The sequence below is a fragment of the Nematolebias whitei genome, chromosome 8 (genome assembly GCF_014905685.2).
Source record: "Nematolebias whitei isolate Nwh7 chromosome 8, NemWhi1, whole genome shotgun sequence".
NCBI classification, from domain to species: Eukaryota; Metazoa; Chordata; class Actinopteri; order Cyprinodontiformes; family Rivulidae; genus Nematolebias; species Nematolebias whitei.
In genome coordinates this window covers 962,022-980,718 of record NC_056505.1, presented here as the reverse complement: position 1 = coordinate 980,718, position 18,697 = coordinate 962,022, and the positions used below count along the sequence as shown (strand labels likewise).

Below are 18,697 nucleotides of genomic sequence, written 5' to 3'. Positions count from 1 at the left end.
CCTGCCCCCCAACATCAGACAGGACACCTCCCTTCAACCTGCCCCCCCCAACATCAGGCAGACCACCTCCCTTCCTCACTTCAAATCTCTGCTAAAAACTCATGTGTTCTCTCAGGCATTTCATACAGTGTAAATTGATCTAGTGTTTTTTAATCTGTGACCCTATGTTTTAAATGCTTTTTAATAATTCTTCATTTATTATCATTATTAGTGTATTGTATATATATATGTTTATATATTTTTCTCTTTAATTTACTCATTGATTGTTGTTGTTGTTTTTGTTGTTGTTTTTGTTGTTGTTTTTGTTGTTGTTGTTGTTGTTGTTGTTGTTAAGCACTTTGATAACAGGTTCTGTTTTAAATGTGCTCTATAAATAAAGTTGACTTGACTTGACTTAAATACAATGACCTTAGTCTTCTGATCATTAAAACTCAAAAAGTTTGCAGCCATCCAAGTCTTGATGTCATCAAGACTTTTTAACAAAGGGCGAATGGAGGAGGAACTGTTAGGTGTTAACGACAGATAAATCTGAGTGTCATCGGCATAACAATGAAAGGAAAGACCATGTTTCCTCAGGATAGACCCTAAGGGGAGGAGATACAAAGAAAACAGAAGGGATCCAAGAATGGAGCCTTGCGTGACCCCGCAGGAAAGAGGCACTGAAGTAGATAGTGTTAGCAAAATTAACACAGAAACTTCAGTCACTCAGGTATGAATGGAACCATTCTAACGCTGCACCAGTAATCCCAACCCAGTGTTCTAGCCGGGATAAAAGGATACTGTGGTCCACAGTATCAAATGCAGCGGTAAGGTCAAGGAGTACCAGGACTACAGACTGACCAGAGTTATTTGCCAGAAGAATGTCGTAGCAGACCCTAACTAAGGCTGTTTCAGTGCTGTGTAGTTTCTTAAAGCCATACTGAAAGATCTCAAGAATATAATTTCCACTCAAGAACTAATTTAATTGAGTGAAAACTATTTTCTCCGGGATCTTAGAAAAAAGGGAAGTTTGGAGATGGGTCTGAAGTTTGAGCAGGTTGAAGGGTCAAGTCCGAGTTTTTTTATTAAAAGAGTTACCACTGCATGTTTAAAAGCATCAGGAACTACACCTGCAGCCATACTGCTGTTTATAATGTCAAGAACAGAGGGTCCAGTGGAGGGTAGGACTTGTTTAAAAAACCATGCAGGGATGGGGTCAGCAGGGGAACCTGAGGGTTTCATATGACCAATGACGTCATTTAGAAATGAGAGGGAAATGGGTTCAAACTGGTTAAAGTCTGATGTGGAGGGGACAAAGACAGAGGGGTCAGCTGTGGTGTGAGGAATCAGTGACCTGATCGACTCAACCTTTGTAACAAAAAAACTGACAAAGTCGTCACACGTAACTGCAGAGACCTCCCTGTTGGCAGACTGAGGCACGGTTAAAATGGAGTTAATGGTGTTGAAAACAACGTTGGGATTGTGGCTGTTTCAGGCGATGATTTGGGAGAAATATATATATATATATATATATATATATATATATATATATATATATATATATATATATATATATATATATTTAACAGTGGCCTGGTACTCTTTGTAACATGTTTTTAGCATGATGAAAGAAACGTGAAGTTTGTCCTTCTTCCATTTACGTTTGGCTTTCCTGCATTGACGTTTGGCTGTGTGGGTGATCTCATTCATCCAAGGGTGTGGAGTGCGCTTTGGATGCCTAATTTTTAATGAGCCAACTAGGTCTAGCACCTTAGCACAGGTCTCTTGATGTACAGTGACTATACCATACCATACCATACCAATTTATTTATAAAGCACTTTAAACAGCAACAAGGCCTACCAAATTGCTGTACAAAAGAAAACAAACATGCACAGAATAGCTCATGGGTGTTGATGGAAGAGGATTCAGAGACTGAGAGAGAGTTTTTAGTAAAAGCAGATGAAAAGAGCGCAGCAGTGGAAGGGTTAAATATTCGACAAGGCCTGGCTGCAGGGGGAGGGGGTTTGGACTCGTTGACAAAAGGGTGTTGAAAGAAATTGGTTTGTGGTCAGAGAAAACTGCATTCCCAATTTCTACGTCAGAAACAGATAAACCAAAGGTTAATACTAAATCCAGTGTGTGGCCATGCGGGTGAGTTGAGCCTGCAACATTCTGTACAATGTTCAGAGAATGGATCAGATCTAGAAAGTCCTGAGTCAGTGGCTTTTCAGGACAACAGACATGTATATTGAAATCTCCCAGAATCAACACCCGATCATATCTGAGCAGAATCCAAGTTAAAAAGTCAGAGTTCAGCCATGAAGTCCTTATTATATTTGGGTGGCCTGTATAACACAGCAGAAAAAACAGGATTTGAACGGCCCACCTCAAAACACAGCAGTTCGAAGCTCAAAAAATTAGCTGGTATCTGTACCAGTTTGCAGTTCCATCGTTTTTTGAAAATAGTTAATAATCCACCACCTTTGCCTGATGTTCTCGGAGCATTAAAATAAGAACAGTCCGGTGGTAAAATTTCCGACAGGGCCATGAACTCACCACAGGAGAGCCACGTCTCAGTCACGCAGATGAAGTCCAGACCGGTGGAGGAGAAAAAGTCCTTCAAGATGAACGTTTTATTAGCCAGAGATCTGGCATTTATCAGTGCAATCCTTGTTGGAATCACAGCAGGAGAAGTTGTCCATGAAGTTAAGACCAGTGGTCTCAGATTTGTGGAGTTCGACCCATGACTCCCAACGACCGGAAGCCTAGCTGCGGCGAACAGGTCTGCTGTGGAAGAGCGACCCAACCCATGGGACCGGGAGGGACTCAAGTGGATCGGCGCAGCGCCAGGACAGGTGATTTAAGATGTGGTCCTCGGCTGAAGAGGAAGCCGCAGCAGCAGCCCAGCAGGCTTTGATCCTCACAAGACGGCCGGCCTGTTTTCCACGGCGCCTGGAGCGATGTCTTCGAGCGGGCAGGATACCATGGCAGAGGTAAACAGGAACATCTTCAAGCAGAGGTGGGGGTCCAAGAGGGGGTCCAGAGTTATGATCATTATGATCAAACAAAGCGAGACTGGTGGTAGATAGTCGGAGATTTAAGAGTTGATGACGTTCATAAACCAGCAGTGAGTCGATGTTTTAGGTGAAAAATGACAAAACCAGAAAAAAACACAATCACTGCAGAAAGAGGTGGAGGGCAGGCCATGCACAGCGGAGCCATCTTCCCGGAAGAGAGATATGTTCTCTCCCACTAACTCCAGTTAACAGTGTTTATTCTACTACTCTCTGAATCTGTTATTATTGAATCATGTTATTTATTTGTATTCATGTTTTTTTTTTTTCATTTCAGTCTAATACCAAAATTTGTACATAACTTGTATTTTTGTCTGTATAGAATAAATAATTAAAACCAGCTACTAGGGAGCACAAGCCAGTGTATCTCTTGTGCCCGGGTAAATGGTGAGGGTTGTGTCAGGAATGGCATCCGATGTCAAACACTTTTGCCAAAACCATAATGCGAGTTCATCAAAGCGAAACCATACCAGATTGGTCGAGGCCCGGGTTAACAAGGACTGCCACCAGTGCTGATGACACACAGGGTGCCGGTAGAAATTGCGCTACTGTTAGTCGAAGACCACGAGGAGGGAAACGTGTCAGGAAACGGATGAGAAGAGGAAAGTGAAGAATGTACGACTGAGGGTTGCAACTCTAAATGTGGGGACAATGACAGGCAAAGGTAGAGAGCTGGCTGACATGATGCTGAGAAGGAAGGTAGATGTTTTATGTGTTCAAGAGACCAAGTGGAAGGGCTGCAAAGCTTGCAGCATTGGAGCAGGGTTCAAACTGTTTTACCATGGTGTGGATAGAAAGAGAAATGGAGTAGGGGTGGTCCTGAAGGAGAAGTTGGTAAATAATGTAGTAGAGGTGAAAAGAGTGTCAGATAGTGTGATGTGTCTGAAGGTAGAAGTAGTAGGTCTGATGCTAAACATTGTCAGTGGTTATGCTCCACAGGTTGGATGTGATGGTGAGGAGAAAGATACATTTTGGAAAGATCTGGATGAAGTGATAGAGAGTATTCCCAGGGAGGAGAGAGTGGTGATCGGAGCAGACTTGAATGGACATGTTGATGAAGGAAACAGAGGATGAGGAAGTGATGGGTAGGTTTGGTGTCAAGGAAAGAAACCAGGAAGGACAGATGGTGATGGATTTTACCAAGAGAATGGAAATGGCTGTAGTCTATTTCCAAAAGAGGGAGGAACATAAAGTGACCTGTAAGAGTGGAGGAAGGAGTACGCAGGTCGACTACATTCTGTGTAGAAGAGGAAACCTGAGGGAGATTGGAGACTGTAAGGTTGTGGCAGGGGAGAGCGTGGCCAGACAGCATCGGATGGTTGTGTGTAGAATGACTGTTGTTGTGAAGAAGAGAAAAAGAGTAAAATCAGAGAAGAAGACCAAATGGTAGAAGATGAAGAAGGAAGAATGTTGTGAGAAGTTCAGAGAGGAGCTGTTAAAGGCTCTGGGGGGTAAGAAAGAGCTTCCAAATGACTGGACTATTACAGCAACAGTAATTAGAGAGACAGGTAGGAAGGTACTTGGTGTGTCATCTGGACAGAGAATGGATGATCAGGAAACCTGGTGGTGGAATAGTGAAGTACAGGAAGATGTTCAAAGAAAGAGGTTAGCCAAGAAGAAATATGACAGAGAGGGGACTGAAGAGAGGAGACATGAATATAAGGAGATGGGACGTAGAGCAAAGAAGGAAGTAGCTAAGACAAAGCAGAAGGTGTATGATGAGTTGTATGGGAGACTGGACACTAAAGAGGGAGAGAAGGACTTGTATCTATTGACAAGACAGAGGGATCAGGCTGGAAAGGATGTGCAGCAGGTTAGGCTTGTTAAAGGTAGGAATGGTAATGTTCTAACAAGTGAGGAGAGTGTGACGGGAAGATGGAAGGAGTACTTTGAGGAGCTAATGAATGAAGAGAATGAAAGAGAAAGAAGAGTAGAAGTTATAGAAACTGTGGACCAGGAAGTGGGAAAGATTAGTGAAGGTGAAGTCTGGAAAGCTCTGAAAAGAATGAAGAAGGGGTAGGCAGTAGGACCTGATGACCAGTGGAGGTTTGGAAATGTCTTGGAGAGATGGCTGTGAAGGTTTTGACTCTAAAATATTAAATGGCATTTATGAGGGTGAGAAAATGCCTGAGAAATGGAAGAGATGTGCTGGTGCCCATTTTTAAGAACAAGGGTGATGTACAGAGTTGTAGCAACTACAGGGGAATTAAGTTGATGAGCCACACAATGAAGATCTGGGAGAGAGTTGTGGAAGCAAGACTATCTGTGAGCAGCAGGATGGTTTCATGCCAAGAAAGAGAAAGAGCACCACAGATCCATCTTTGATTTGAGAATGTTGATGGAGAAGTACAGAGAGGGTCAGAAAGAACTCCAATGTGTCTTTGTGAATTTAGAAAAAGCATCTGACAGAGTGCTGAGGGAGGAGGTGTGGTATTGCATGAGGAAATCTGGAGTGGCAGAAAAGTATGTTCTTAGTTGTTTTTAGTTGTTTTTAGTTTTCTACATTTGTCTTGGAATCTAGCTGTTTTTTGTTTTGTTACCGTTTCCTTTTAGCCATCCTATTTGTTAAAAAAAAAAAAAAAAAAACCTGCAGTATGACTTTTTATAACTGTTTATTGTTGTTGCTGTTGTCCATTGTTGTCATCTTTCTTTGTTGAAATCAGGTCTCTCTTGTAAATGAGTCCTCGAGGCTCAATGGGATTTACCTGTAGAAATAAAGGTTGATTGATGTTAGACTGGTACAGGACATGTATGAGGACAGCAGGACATGTATGAGGACAACAGGACATGTATGAGGACAGCAGGACATGTATGAGGTCAGAAGGACATGTATGAGGACAGCAGGACATGTATGAGGACAGCAGGACATGTATGAGGTCAGAAGGACATCAATCAACCTTTATTTCTATTGGTAAATCCCATTGAGCCTCGAGGACTCATTTACAAGAGAGACCTGATTTCAACAAAGAAAGATGACAACAATGGACAACAGCAACAACAATAAACAGTTATAAAAAGTCATAATACAGTTTTGGTTTTTTTTTTGTTTTTTTAACAAATAGGATGGCTAAAAGGAAAAAGGTAACAAAACAAAAAACAGCTAGATTCCAAGACAAATGTAGAAAACTAAAAACAGGAACATGTCTGCATTGGTCCCTGCCAGGAGTCCAACAGATTCTTAAAGACACTTAGAGAGGTCAAAGGTCGAGAGCTTCAATTGTTTTTGTAAGATATTCCAGGAAACAGGAGCGGAGTAGGAGAAGGCCCTTTTGCCTAGTTCAGTCCTCATTGAGGGAACACTGCAGGTAATGATGTCCTGAGAGCGCACGCCGTAGCTGCACTCACGCAGAGACATGTAGGAGGAGATGTATGAAGGCAGCAGACCAAGAAGTGATTTAAAGATGAAAATGTACCAGTGAGAGAGTCTGCGTGAAGTTAATGATGTCCAGTTAACCAATGAATACAGAGTGCAGTGGTGGGTACGATAATCACAGCCAGTTATGAATCTTAGTGCACCATGATAGACAGCATCCAACATCTGCAGGGTTCTTGTAGGAGCGTTCATGTAAATAATATCACCAAAATCAATTGAGGGAAGGAAAGTCACAGATACAAGGCATTTTCTAGCATTCAGGGTTAGACAGGATCTGTTTCTGAAAAAGAAACCCAGTTTAACTTTCAGTTTCTTTAACAAGTTTTCCACATGGAGCTTAAAAGAAAGATGTGAGTCGACCAAGATACACAAATATTTATAGGAATCAACAAACTCAATGGGGACACCATTTGAGGATAAAATCGGAGGAAGAACTGCTGGGACCAACTTCCTATTTGAAAAAAGCATCCCTTTGGTTTTGTCGGCATTTAGGACAAGTTTGAGGCGGAACAAATCAGTCTGGATGTAGTTAAATGTAGATTTCAAAAGCTGGAAAGCCTTAGCAACAGTTTTAGCTCGACTATAAACAACTGTGTCGTCAGCATAGAAATGTATGGATGCATTAGGGATGTTTTTGCCTACATTATGTATATAGATTGTAAAGAGGGTGGGTCCTAAGACTGAGCCTTGTGGTACACCATTGTTGAATGTTAAATAACTGGAGGAAGTACCATTATGTTGAACACATTGCCTCCGGTCTGAAAGATAGTTAGAGAACCAACCAATGGTGTGTTCTGAGAAACCAATTTCTGAGAGTTTATGACACAAGATGTTCTGATCCACAGTGTCAAAAGCTGTGGATCAGAACATCTTGTGTCATAAACTCTCAGACATGTATGAGGACAGCAGGACATGTATGAGGACAGCATGACAGTGGTGAGATGTGCTGTAGGAGTGACAGATAGCTTCAAGGTGGAGGTGGGAGTGCATCAAGGATCGGCTCTGAGCCCCGTCTTGTTTGCTCTGGTGATGAACCGACTAACAGATGAGGTCAGACAGGAATCTCTGTGGACTATGATGTTTGCAGATGACGTGATCTGTGGTAAGAACAGGGAACAGGTGGAAGAGAACTTGGAGAGGTGGAGGTATGCACTTGAAAGAAGAGGAATGAAAGTCAGCCGTAGTAAGACAGAGTCCATGTGTGTGAATGAGAGGGAGGAGGTGGAACAGTGAGGCTACAAGGAGCAGAGGTCACAAAGGTGCAGGACTTCAAGGACTTGGGGTCCACTGTCCAGGAACATGGGGAGTGTGGTGAAGAGGTGAAGAAGAGAGTCCAGGCAGGATGGAGTGATGGAGAAAAGTTTCAGGAGTGATTTGTGACAAAAGGGTGTCAGCAAAGGTGAAAGGAAAAGTTTACAAAACAGTGGTGAGACCAGCTATGTTGTATGGTCTGGAGACAGAGACATGGACAAAAAGACAGGAGACAGAAATGGAAGTGGCAGAAATTAAGATGTTGAGGTTCTTCTTAGGAGAGACAAGGATGGAGAAGATCAGGAATGAGATCATCAGAGGTACAGCACAGGTTGAACAACTGGGAGATAAAGTTAGAGAGGACACACTGAGATGGTTTGGACATGTCCAGAGGATGGGCAGTGGTTTGGACATGTCCAGAGGAGGGACAGTGGTTTGGACATGTCCAGAGGAGGGACAGTGGGTATACTGGTAGAAGGATGTTAGAAATGCAGCTGCAGGAAAAAGACAAAGAGGAGATATATGGATGCAGTTAGAGAGGACATGGAGGTAGATGGAGTGAGGACAGAGGACACAGAGGACAGAGTGAGATGGAGGAGGAGGACTTGCTGTGGAGACCCCTGAAGAGGGAAAAGCTGAAAGAAGAAGAAGCAGAGAATAAATAATTAAATACTTAATGTTCTGATCAGTTAATTACTTTTTTAGGTCAAGGTTCTTTATTGTCATTCACATCACATGTGGTACATGAGGTGGAATGAAACTATGTACACAGAGTCCCAGCTACATCCAACAAAAGTACAAATTGTAAAGAAAAACATTAACAAGATTTAAGATATGAACTAAGAAATACACTAAACTAAGAATACACCAAGCACTGATAGTACAAAACAATGTGCCAACAACAGCAGCACGAACAAAAGTGAGCAGATGAGGACAAATGAACACAACATGAAATAGATCAGCAGCATGAGATCAGCAGCATGGCTAATTATTTTAATCTTATATTAATTATCTCAACATCTTATTTTCAAGATGTCTTATTTATCTTATCTTATTTTCAGATGTCAAGATTATAATCAACATCTTATTTTAATAAACAGTAGCCTTTAAAGGAGGAGCTTATTTATAAGACTAGAGCATGCTAAAAGTCTGAACTTTTTAACATGAAGGTGATTATTAATTATTTAATGTAATAAAATCAATAAGAAAGTCTTGTCTTTGACTTCAAATTTCTGTTTGGGATTATTTTTGCATTTGAAACTGAAGCAGGATCAGAAAAAACAATGAAACAGTGGATCATGACGTTTTCACGTCATTTTGAGTTTTTTTCCTTAAATCTCTTTCACTCACGCCGCGCTGCTCATTCACACTCGCACGGCTCGGTCGGTCGCTCACGGGTTTGTACGGCCTTCTTTTGTCCACTACGGCCAATCATACAATGGCAGCAAATGGAGCAGGACGGATGGAGTAGGCCTCAGGCTGTGGAGTAGGGAAGGTGGTTTGAGTGAGGCTTGGGCACCAAGATAGTCCAACTGAGCTTCAGCAAACACCAGAGACTTTAAAATGGTGCTACTCAGCAAACAGCTCCAGCTTGAAGAAAGGCCCATCTTCAGTTATTCATTACTTTTGATTTTAGTATTACCATTAAGCATATGCATAGAGCACAAAATAACATTAAAAATTGATTGAAAAAATAAATAAAAAGTGAATTTAAAAACAAAAGTTAAGAAGATAAAAGAAGAAGCTCAGAGCAAACAATTGACATGCTGCCACCTTGGATTCAACCACACCCCACGTGTTTCATGCATGAATCCTCTGTTAATGATGACTGATGGTTTCAGATGGGTGCGCTCTGTTTGAACGTGTTAAAAGCTGCTTCTGAGATTCCAACAGGAGGTTGGCTTGAAACACAGCAATGAAGGCTACCTATGGGACAGATCTGGTCGGCAGGCTGTAGACTGACAAAGTCCTCTGGATGGGAAATGAAACATTTCTTGACTTAAAGAAACAGGTCCAGATGACACAATTGAACCATTTTTGTTGTTTTCTACCTGGATGATTGAGCTTACAAAACTTTTTTTTATTACTTAAGACCAATAAAAAGGATTTTTAGAAATGTTGGCCAAGTGAAAAGTACGAACATGAAAAGTCTGATCATGTTCAGCATCGATACTTAGTTGTTGCTCCTTTTGTCTGGATTACTGCATCAATGCATCGTGGCACGGACTGGATCAGTGTGTGGAACTGCTCAGGTTCTGACAGTCCAGGTTGTTCTGATCGTGGCCTTCAGCTCTTCTCAATTGTTGGCTCTGGTGTGTCACATCTTCCTCTTCACAACACTCCATAGATTTTTTATGGAGTTAAGGGCAGGCCAGTTTACTGGCCAGTTAAGAACAGGGATACCAATTTCAATTCAGTTCAATTCAGTTTATTTATATAGCGCCAAATCACAACAAAGTTTTCTCAGGGCACTTTACAGGAACATTCACATACATAGAAAGGCCAATTAGTAAGGTTTTCTTTTGAAGGATGCCATGGTCCTTAAACCAGGTGCTGGTAGCTTTGGCACTGTGTGCAGGGGCCAAGTCCTGTTGGAAAATGAAATCTGCATCTCAATAAAGTTGGTCAGCAGCAGGAAGCAGGAAGTCTCTAAAACTTCCTGGTAGATGCTGCATTGACCTTGGACCTCAGAAAACACAGTGGACCAACACCAGCAGATGACATGGCAACCTAAACCATCACTGACTGTGGAAACTTGACACTGGACCTGAAGAAACATGGATTCTGTGCCTCTCCTCTTCCTCCAGACTCTGGGACCTTGATTTCCAAAGGAAATGCAAAAATGTTCTTTCATCAGAGAACAGAACTTTGGACCACTCAGCATCAGTCCCAGGCGAGACGCTTCTGACGCTGTCTCTTGTTCAACAGTGCTTGACACAAGGAATGTGACAGCTGAAACCCATGTCCTGCATACGTCTGTGTGTGGTGGTTCTTGAAGCACTGACTCCAGCTGCAGTCCACTCTTTTTGAATCTCCCCCACATTTTGGAGTGGGTTTTGTTTCGCCATCCTCTCCAGGGTGCAGTTATCCTTATTGCTTGTACAGTTTTTTCCTACCACATCGTTTCTTGTCTAACGTGCTTGGACACAGAGCTCTGTGAACAGCCAGCCTCTTTAGCCATGACCTTTTGTGTCTTGCCCTCCTTGTGCAAGGTGTCAATTCAATTCAGTTTATTTATAAAGCACCAAATCACAACAAAGTTGTCTCAGGGACTTTACAGGAACATTCACATAAAAGCCAGTTAGTAAAGTTCTATATCTAAGGAATCCAGCATACAAGTTGAATCTTGGCTTCGTTGCAGTCTCCCATCCTGAGCAAGCACAGTGGAGACAGTGGAAAGAAAAACTCCCTTTAACAGGAAGAAACCTCCAGCAGAACCAGCTCAGGACAAGAGACCATCTGCTTTGACCGGCTGGTTGAGAGGACAGGAAGGAGAGACAGACAAACACAGAATGGTAGGTCCAGGTCCAGGTATAGATCCAGGTCCAGATATAGGTCCATGTCCAGATACAGGTCCAGGTCCAGGTATAGGTCCATGTCCAGATATAGGTCCAGGTCCAGGTATAGGTCCAGGTCCAGGTATAGGTCCAGGTGTATCTGAAAGACAAAAAAAAAACACATGTTAATGATAGAAAAAAAAATTACAAATACAAAACAGGTTGAGCAGAGTAAGTAAAGACAGCAGCAGAGTGAAAAGTGTGGTCAGTTTGTCCTCCAGCAGTCTAAGCCTGTAGCAGCAGGACTAAGGGACAGCTCAGGAAACCCAAGCCAACCCTAACTATAGGATTTAGCAAAAATGAAAGTCTTAAGCCTAGTTTTAAAACTGGACAATGTGTCAGCCTCATGGACAGAAACTGGAAGTTGGTTCAGTGGTCGTCTTTTGGACAACTGTCCAGTCAGCAGTCTTCCCCATGACTGTGTAGCTACAGAACTGGACTGAGACCATTTAAAGGTCTTTGCAGGTGTTTGGAGTTAATTATCTGATCAGAGTGTGGCACCAGGTGTCTTCAATATTGAACCTTTTCACAATATTCTAATTTTCTGAGATACTGAATTTGAAGTTTTCATTAGTTGTCAGTTATAATCATGAACATTAAAAGAAATAAACATTTAAAATATATCAGTCTGTGTGTGATGAATGAATATAATATACAAGTTTCACTTTTTGAATGGAATTAATGAAATCAACTTTTTCGTCATATTCTTATTTTTTGGCTGTGCAGGTGGATGGGTTTGAGGCAATTTTCTCAAATTTGATTGAATAGTAAAGACTGTCTGAGTCAGAATCATAAAAACCAAGTACATAGACATGTTTTTATTCCATTTGACCTTCTCTGCCTCCCCACCAGGCTAAACTGGGGAACAGCTGGGTTAGTCCCAACGTGGGACACCTCATCCTGAAGTATCTGTGTCCAGCACTGCGTGACATCCTGCAGGATGGTCTGAAGGCCTATGTGCTGGATCTGATCATCGGACAGCGCCGCTGTCGGCCCTGGAGCATTGTGGAGGCGTCAACACAGCTGGGTGAGACATGATGAAGATCTCAGAGGACAAATACAGTTTCTAATTAAAGCTTGTACACAAATGTTTGAGAGGGTTAATTTATGTGAGGAAACACCTAAATCTGTCCCTGTCCCCAATCAGGCCCGTCCACTCGTGTCCTCCACTGCTTGCTGTCAAAGGTGAGCCAGTTCTCGGAGCTCACAAACCACAGCATGAGGCTGAACGCTTTCATCTTCGGCCTTCTCAAGTGAGTCACGTTTCTTTTCTTCATCACTGCTTCCTGTTTCAAGATAAAGTCAAGATCATTTTAAACATTTTTCTGTTTTATTGTTGGTGTTTTATCTCAGCTCGATTTGTAAATCTAACATTTTTGGTGATTTTAAACTCAGAAACATTAAGGAGCTGTTGTGAGGTCGACTGAACAGTTCAGCAGGAGATCTTTTATAAACCTCCTAAACTACCGGGAAATGTTGCAGTTCCTAAAAGGAGCTAAAATCCAGGAGGAGTAGTGTGGCTCTGCAGTAACACTTTTTAAATATTTGAACACAGCAAGAACTACATGAATTACTTCACATCTTTTCTGTAGACTTCATGTAGCTGCAGTATTTACCATCTCTAGAGTGATCCTATTCTTCATTCCTCCGTATGTTTGTCGACAACTTTCTCATCAACAAAGTTCATGCTTAATCATCCAGGTATCAAAATCAGAATCAGAATGCCTTTATTGTCATTATACACAAGTACAATGAAATTAAGAGCCACTCCTTTTTTCAGTGCAAAAACATGCTTAAGAAAAACACACACTAAACACTAACACACACTAAAAATATAAAAAATGTAACACAATATAGATATAATAGCACTATGAAAGTTAAAAAATACAAGTATTTCACAATTGTATTGCACATTATGGATATTAGTGAGGTAGTTGAGGTGACTGAGAGTATGAAATGTCAGTAGTATTGCACAGTAGAAGTCCAGGTGTTTGGGAAGTTAGATTATTAAATCAGTGCATGTGTGAGTTCAGTGTGGTGATGGCTTTCAGGAAAAAACTGTTCTTGAACCTGTTTCTTCTTGTTCTGATGCACCTGTAGCGCTTCCCTGAAGGTAGCAAGTCAAACAGTTCAAAACCCGGGTGTGAACAGTCCTTGATTATGCTTTCTGCTCTGTTGAGGCAGCGTGATGTGTAAATGTCCATCAGGGAGGGGAGAGGGCAGCCAATTATCTTTTGTGCTGTTTTGACCACTCTCTGAAGCCTCTCCCTGTCAGCCAGGGTGCAGCTGCCGGACCATACTGAGATACAGTATGTCGGCAGGCTCTCGATGGACGAGCGGTAGAAGGTCAGCAGCAGTTTTGTGTTCAGGTTGTGCTTCTTAAGGACTCTTAAGAAGTGTAGTCTCTGCTGAGCCTTCTTGATGACCGCTGTGGTGTTCTCTTTCCAGTTTAGGTCAGCAGAGATATGGACACCAAGAAATCTGAAAGTGTGAACCCTCTCCATGCACTTGCCATTGATGTAAAGGGGGGCTAGGTTGGTGCTGTGCTTCCTGAAATCAATAATTACCTCCTTGGTTTTTTTGATATTCAGAGCCAGATTTTTCTCTGAGCACCAGGTTGCTAGCTCCAGGACCTCCTGTCTGTAAAATGTCTCATCTCCCCTTGAGATTAGTCCGACCACTGTGGTGTCATCAGCGAACTTGACGATGAGGTTGTTGTTGTGGGCTGGGCTGCAGTCATGGGTGTAGAGACAGTACAGCAGGGGGCTCAGCACACAGCCCTGTGGGGAGCCAGTACTCAGCGTACGTGTGGAGGAGAGGTGGGGACCAAGTCTTACAGATTGGGGCCGATTGGTTAGGAAGTCTTTTATCCAGGCACGTGTGGGGGGGGGGGGGGGGGGCGAGATTGTCCAATATATTTATAAGAATGTCCGGAATGATTGTGTTAAAGGCCGAGCTGTAATCCACATAGAGCATTCGAACGTAGCTGTGCTGTTGTTCCAGGTGGCTCAGTGCGGTGTGGAGAGCTACTGCAGTAGCATCCTCTGTGGACCTGTTGGTGCGATATGCAAACTGATAGGGGTCAAAGTTCGGAGGGAGATAGTCCTTGATGTGCTGGAGAACCACTCTCTCGAAGCACTTCATGATTATCGGAGTGAGAGCCACCGGTCGGTAATCATTCAGGCTGGTGATGGTAGGCGTTTTCGGCACTGGGATGATGGTTGCAGATTTTAAGCAGGGAGGGATGACTGCCTGGGCCAGGGAGAGATTGAAAATTCTGGTGAAGGTGGGGGTGAGCTGGAGGGCACATGCTTTGGGCACCCTGCCAGGTACTCCATCTGGGCCAGTAGCTTTCCTGGGGTTCACTGATTGGAGCGAACGTCTAACATCATGCTCCCGTACAGTGAGTGGAGTGGTGCAGTAACCGGGTGGGTGTGGGGGCACAGCAGGATCAAATGGGTGCTACTGTGGTGCTTCAAAGCGTGCAAAGAAGCAGTTTAGCTCCTCTGCTAGTGATGCACTCAGGTCTCCTGTTGTCACCTCACAGCCTCTATAGTTTGTGATGTTTTTTATGCCCTTCCACACCTCCCGTGAGTTGTTACTGGACAGATGGGACTCTATATTCCTTTTATGGTCAGCCTTTGCAGTTTTTATTCCCTTATTCAGGTTGGCTCGAGCAGCTCGGTACAGAGCTCTGTCACCTGACCTGAAGGCAGCATCACGGGCTCTGAGGAGGGTGCGGACCTGGCTGGTCATCCATGGTTTCTGGTTGGGGTAAACCCAAATGTTTTTGACCATAGTCACATTTCCAATGCAGAACTTGATGTAGTCCAGTACTGTTCCTGTGTATGTTTCCATCTCTTGATGTTCAAATAAGTCCCAGTTTGTTTGTTCAAAACAGTCCTGTAGGTCATTGAGTGCATTACAGGCCAGATTGTAACAGTTTTTGTTGTAGGCCTCGCTCTGCGTCTGAGGGGGGTGTAAGCTGGGGGGAGCAGGAGGGAAAGATGGTCTGACTGCCCGGGGTGGGGGAGGGGTATGGCTCTGTATGCATGTTTAATGTTCGAGTAAATATGATCCAGAGTGTTCTCCCCTCTAGTAGAACACTTAACATGCTGGTAGAATTTTGGGAGTACAGTCTTCAGATTTGCCCTATTGAAATCTCCTGCAATTAAATGAACACCGTCGGGGTGAGCCCGCTGCTGTTCATTGATGGTGTTCAGCAGGAGAGAGAGCGCCGTATTTACATTTTCGTTGGGTGTTATATACACTGCAGTAATTGTCACAACTGTTAGCTCTCTCGGTAGAAAAAAAGGTCGGCATCTCACGGACATGTACTCAAGGTCTGGGGAACAGTGATTGTCTATAGTTGTCCCGTTGTTCCACCAGTTCTCCTGCACATAAATACAGAGCCCCCCACCTCTGCTCTTAACGGAGTCCGCAGTCCTGTCCCAGCGTAGCAGAGAGCGGCCTGCTAGCTGTATGCTAGCATCGGGTATCCCGAGGTGAAGCCAGGTTTCGGTGATAATCAGAACACAGCAGTCACGAACATAGCGATTTCCAGCGGGTTGTAATTCCAAATAATCCGTTTTATGCACCAGGGATCTGGCATTGGAGAGATAAAGGCTCGGTAGAGGTGGCTTATGAGGTTGTGATCTTAGCATAACGCCAGACCTGCAGCCTCGCTTCTGCTTCCTCTCCCTTCTCCGTCTGCACCGCCTCCCAGGCCCGACAACAATCCACGGAGATCCCGGTGATCTCGCTATGTCGTCTGGGATGTTGTGCATGTAAAGAAAGTCACTCGAAACAGGTATTTGGTGCTGCTCACCGATGTCCAAAAGGGTCTGACGTCCATAGTTGATGCTTGCAAACTCGGCAATGCAAACACAAGAATAAAGGACATACAAAAATAACATTAAAAAGCACTGAAAGGGAGAGCTGTATCAAATCCAATAATTCTCTGTCAGGTACCATACCATCCATCCATCCATTTTCTTCCGCTTATCTGGGGTCGGGTCGTGGAGGTAGCAGCCTAAGTAGGGAGGCCCAGACTTCCCTCTCCCCAGCCACTTGGGCCAGCTCTTCCGGGGGAATCCCTAGGCGTTCCCAGGCCAGCCGAGAAACATAGTCCCTCCAGCGTGTCCTGGGTCTTCCTCTGAGCCTCGTTCCGGTGGGACGTGTCCGGAACACCTCACCAGGCAGGCGTCCAGGAGGCATCCTAAACAGATGCCCAAGCCACCTCAACAGGCTCCTCTCGATGTGGAGAAGCAGCGGCTTTACTCTGAGTCCCTCCCGGATAATCGAGCTTCTCACCCTATCTCTAAGGGAGAGCCCAGACACCCTGTGGAGAAAACTCATTTCGGCCGCTTGTATCTGAGATCTCATTCTTTCGGTCACAACCCAAAGCTCGTGACCATAGATGAGGGTAAGAATGTAGATTGATCGGTAAATTGAGAGCTTTGCCTTTTGACTCAGCTCTCTCTTCACCACGACAGACCTGTACAGCGCCTGCTTCAATGCAGACGCTGCACCTGTACGCCTATCGATCTCACGCTCCATTTTCCCTCATTCGTGAACAAGACCCCAAGATACTTGAACTCCTCCACTTGGGGTAGGACCTCCTCCCTGACCCAGAGAGGGCACTCTACCCTTTTCCGGCTCAAGACCATGGCCTCGGATTTGGAGGAACTGATCCTCATCCTGGCCGCATCGCATTCGACTGCGAACCGCTCCAGCGAAAGCTGTAGATCACGATCTGATGAAGCCAATAAGACCACATCATCTGCAAAAAGCAGAGACGCAATCCTAAGGCCACCAAAACGGATCCCCTCAACACCTTGGCTGCGCCTAGAAATTCTGTCCATAAAAGTTATGAACAGAATCGGTGACAAAGGGCAACCTTGGCGGAGTCCAACTCTCACCGGGAACAAGCCCGACTTACTGCCGGCGATGCGGACCAGGCTCTGACACCAGTCATACAGGGACCTAACAGCCCGTATCAAAGGGCCCAGTACCCCATACTCCCAGAGTATCCCCCACAGGGTTCCCCGAGGGACGCGGTCGAACGCCCTCTCCAAGTCCACAAAGCACATGTAGACCGGTTGGGCAAACTCCCACGCACCCTCTAGGACCCTGCTGAGAGTGTAGAGCTGGTCCAGTGTTCCACGTCCAGGACGAAAACCGCACTGCTCCTCCTGAATCCGAGGTTCGACTATCCAACGGACCCTCCTCTCCAGAACCCCTGAATAGACCTTACCAGGGAGGCTTAAGAGCGTGATTCCCCTGTAGTTGGAACACACTCTACGGTCCCCCTTTTTGAATAGGGGGACCACCACCCTAGTCTGCCAATCCAGGGGAACTTCCCCCAATGTCCACGCAATATTGCAGAGTCGCATAAGCCAACACAACCCTACAACATCCAGAGCCTTAAGGAACTCCAGGCGAATCTCATCCACCCCTGGGCCCCTGCCACCGAGGAGCTTTTTAACCACCTCGGTGACCTCAGCACCAGAGATTGGAGGGCCCGACCCAGAGTCCCCAGGTTCCGCTTCTTCAGTGGAAGACGTGCCAGTGGGATTGAGGAGGTCTTCAAAGTATTCCGCCCACCGACCCACAACATCCTGAGTTGAGGTCAGCAGCACACCACTCCCACTATAAACAGTGTTGGTGGCATACCGCTTTCCCCCCCTGAGACGCCGGATGGTGGACCAGAATCACCTTGAAGTCGTGTGGAAGTCATTCTCCATGGCCTCTCTGAACTCCTCCCATGCCCGATTTTTTGCCTCAGCAACCAGCCTGTCGCTTGGACTGCTGGTACCCATCAGCTGCTTCTGGGGTCCCACAGGCCAAAAAGGCCCGATAGGACTCCTTTTTCAGCCTGACAGCATCCCTCACAGATGGTGTCCACCATCAGGTTCGAGGGTTGCCGCCGCGACAGGCACTGACAACCTTGCGGCCGCAGCTCCGGTAAGCCGCCTCGACAATAGAGGCACAAAACATGGTCCACTCAGACTCAATGTCCCCCACCTCCCCCGGAGCGTGTTCGTAGCTCTCCCGGAGGTGGGAATTAAAGCTCCGTCTCACGGGAGACTCTGCCAGACGTTCCCAGCAGACCCTTACAAAACGTTTGGGTCTACCAGGTCTGACCGGCATCCTCCCCCCACCATCGGAGCCGACTCACCACCAGGTAGTGGTCAGTGGACAGCTCCTCCCCTCTCTTCACTCGAGTGTCCAAGACGTGGCCACAGATCAGATGAGATGACGACAAAGTCGATCATCGAACTGCGGCCTAGGGGGTCCTGGTGCCAAGAGCACATATGGACACCCTTATGCCTGAACATGTTGTTCGTTATGGACAATCCATGACGAGCACAGAAGTCCAACAACAGAACACGACTCGGGTTCAGATCAGGGGGGCCATTCCTCCCAACCACACCCCTCCAGGTCTCACCGTCATTGCCCA

General features: G+C 44.9%; 1 protein-coding gene across 1 annotated transcript in view; it reads left to right on the top strand.

Annotated features, from left to right (window-relative positions):
* Nucleotides 1–18,697, top strand: part of LOC119412958 (iporin) — a 63,807-nt gene that overhangs the window by 16,207 nt on the left and 28,903 nt on the right. Inside the window, exons 3-4 of the mRNA XM_037679969.1 lie at nt 12,088–12,262; nt 12,383–12,488. Coding sequence (XP_037535897.1) covers nt 12,088–12,262; nt 12,383–12,488 — 281 coding nt within the window. The remainder of the gene's footprint in view (nt 1–12,087; nt 12,263–12,382; nt 12,489–18,697) is intronic.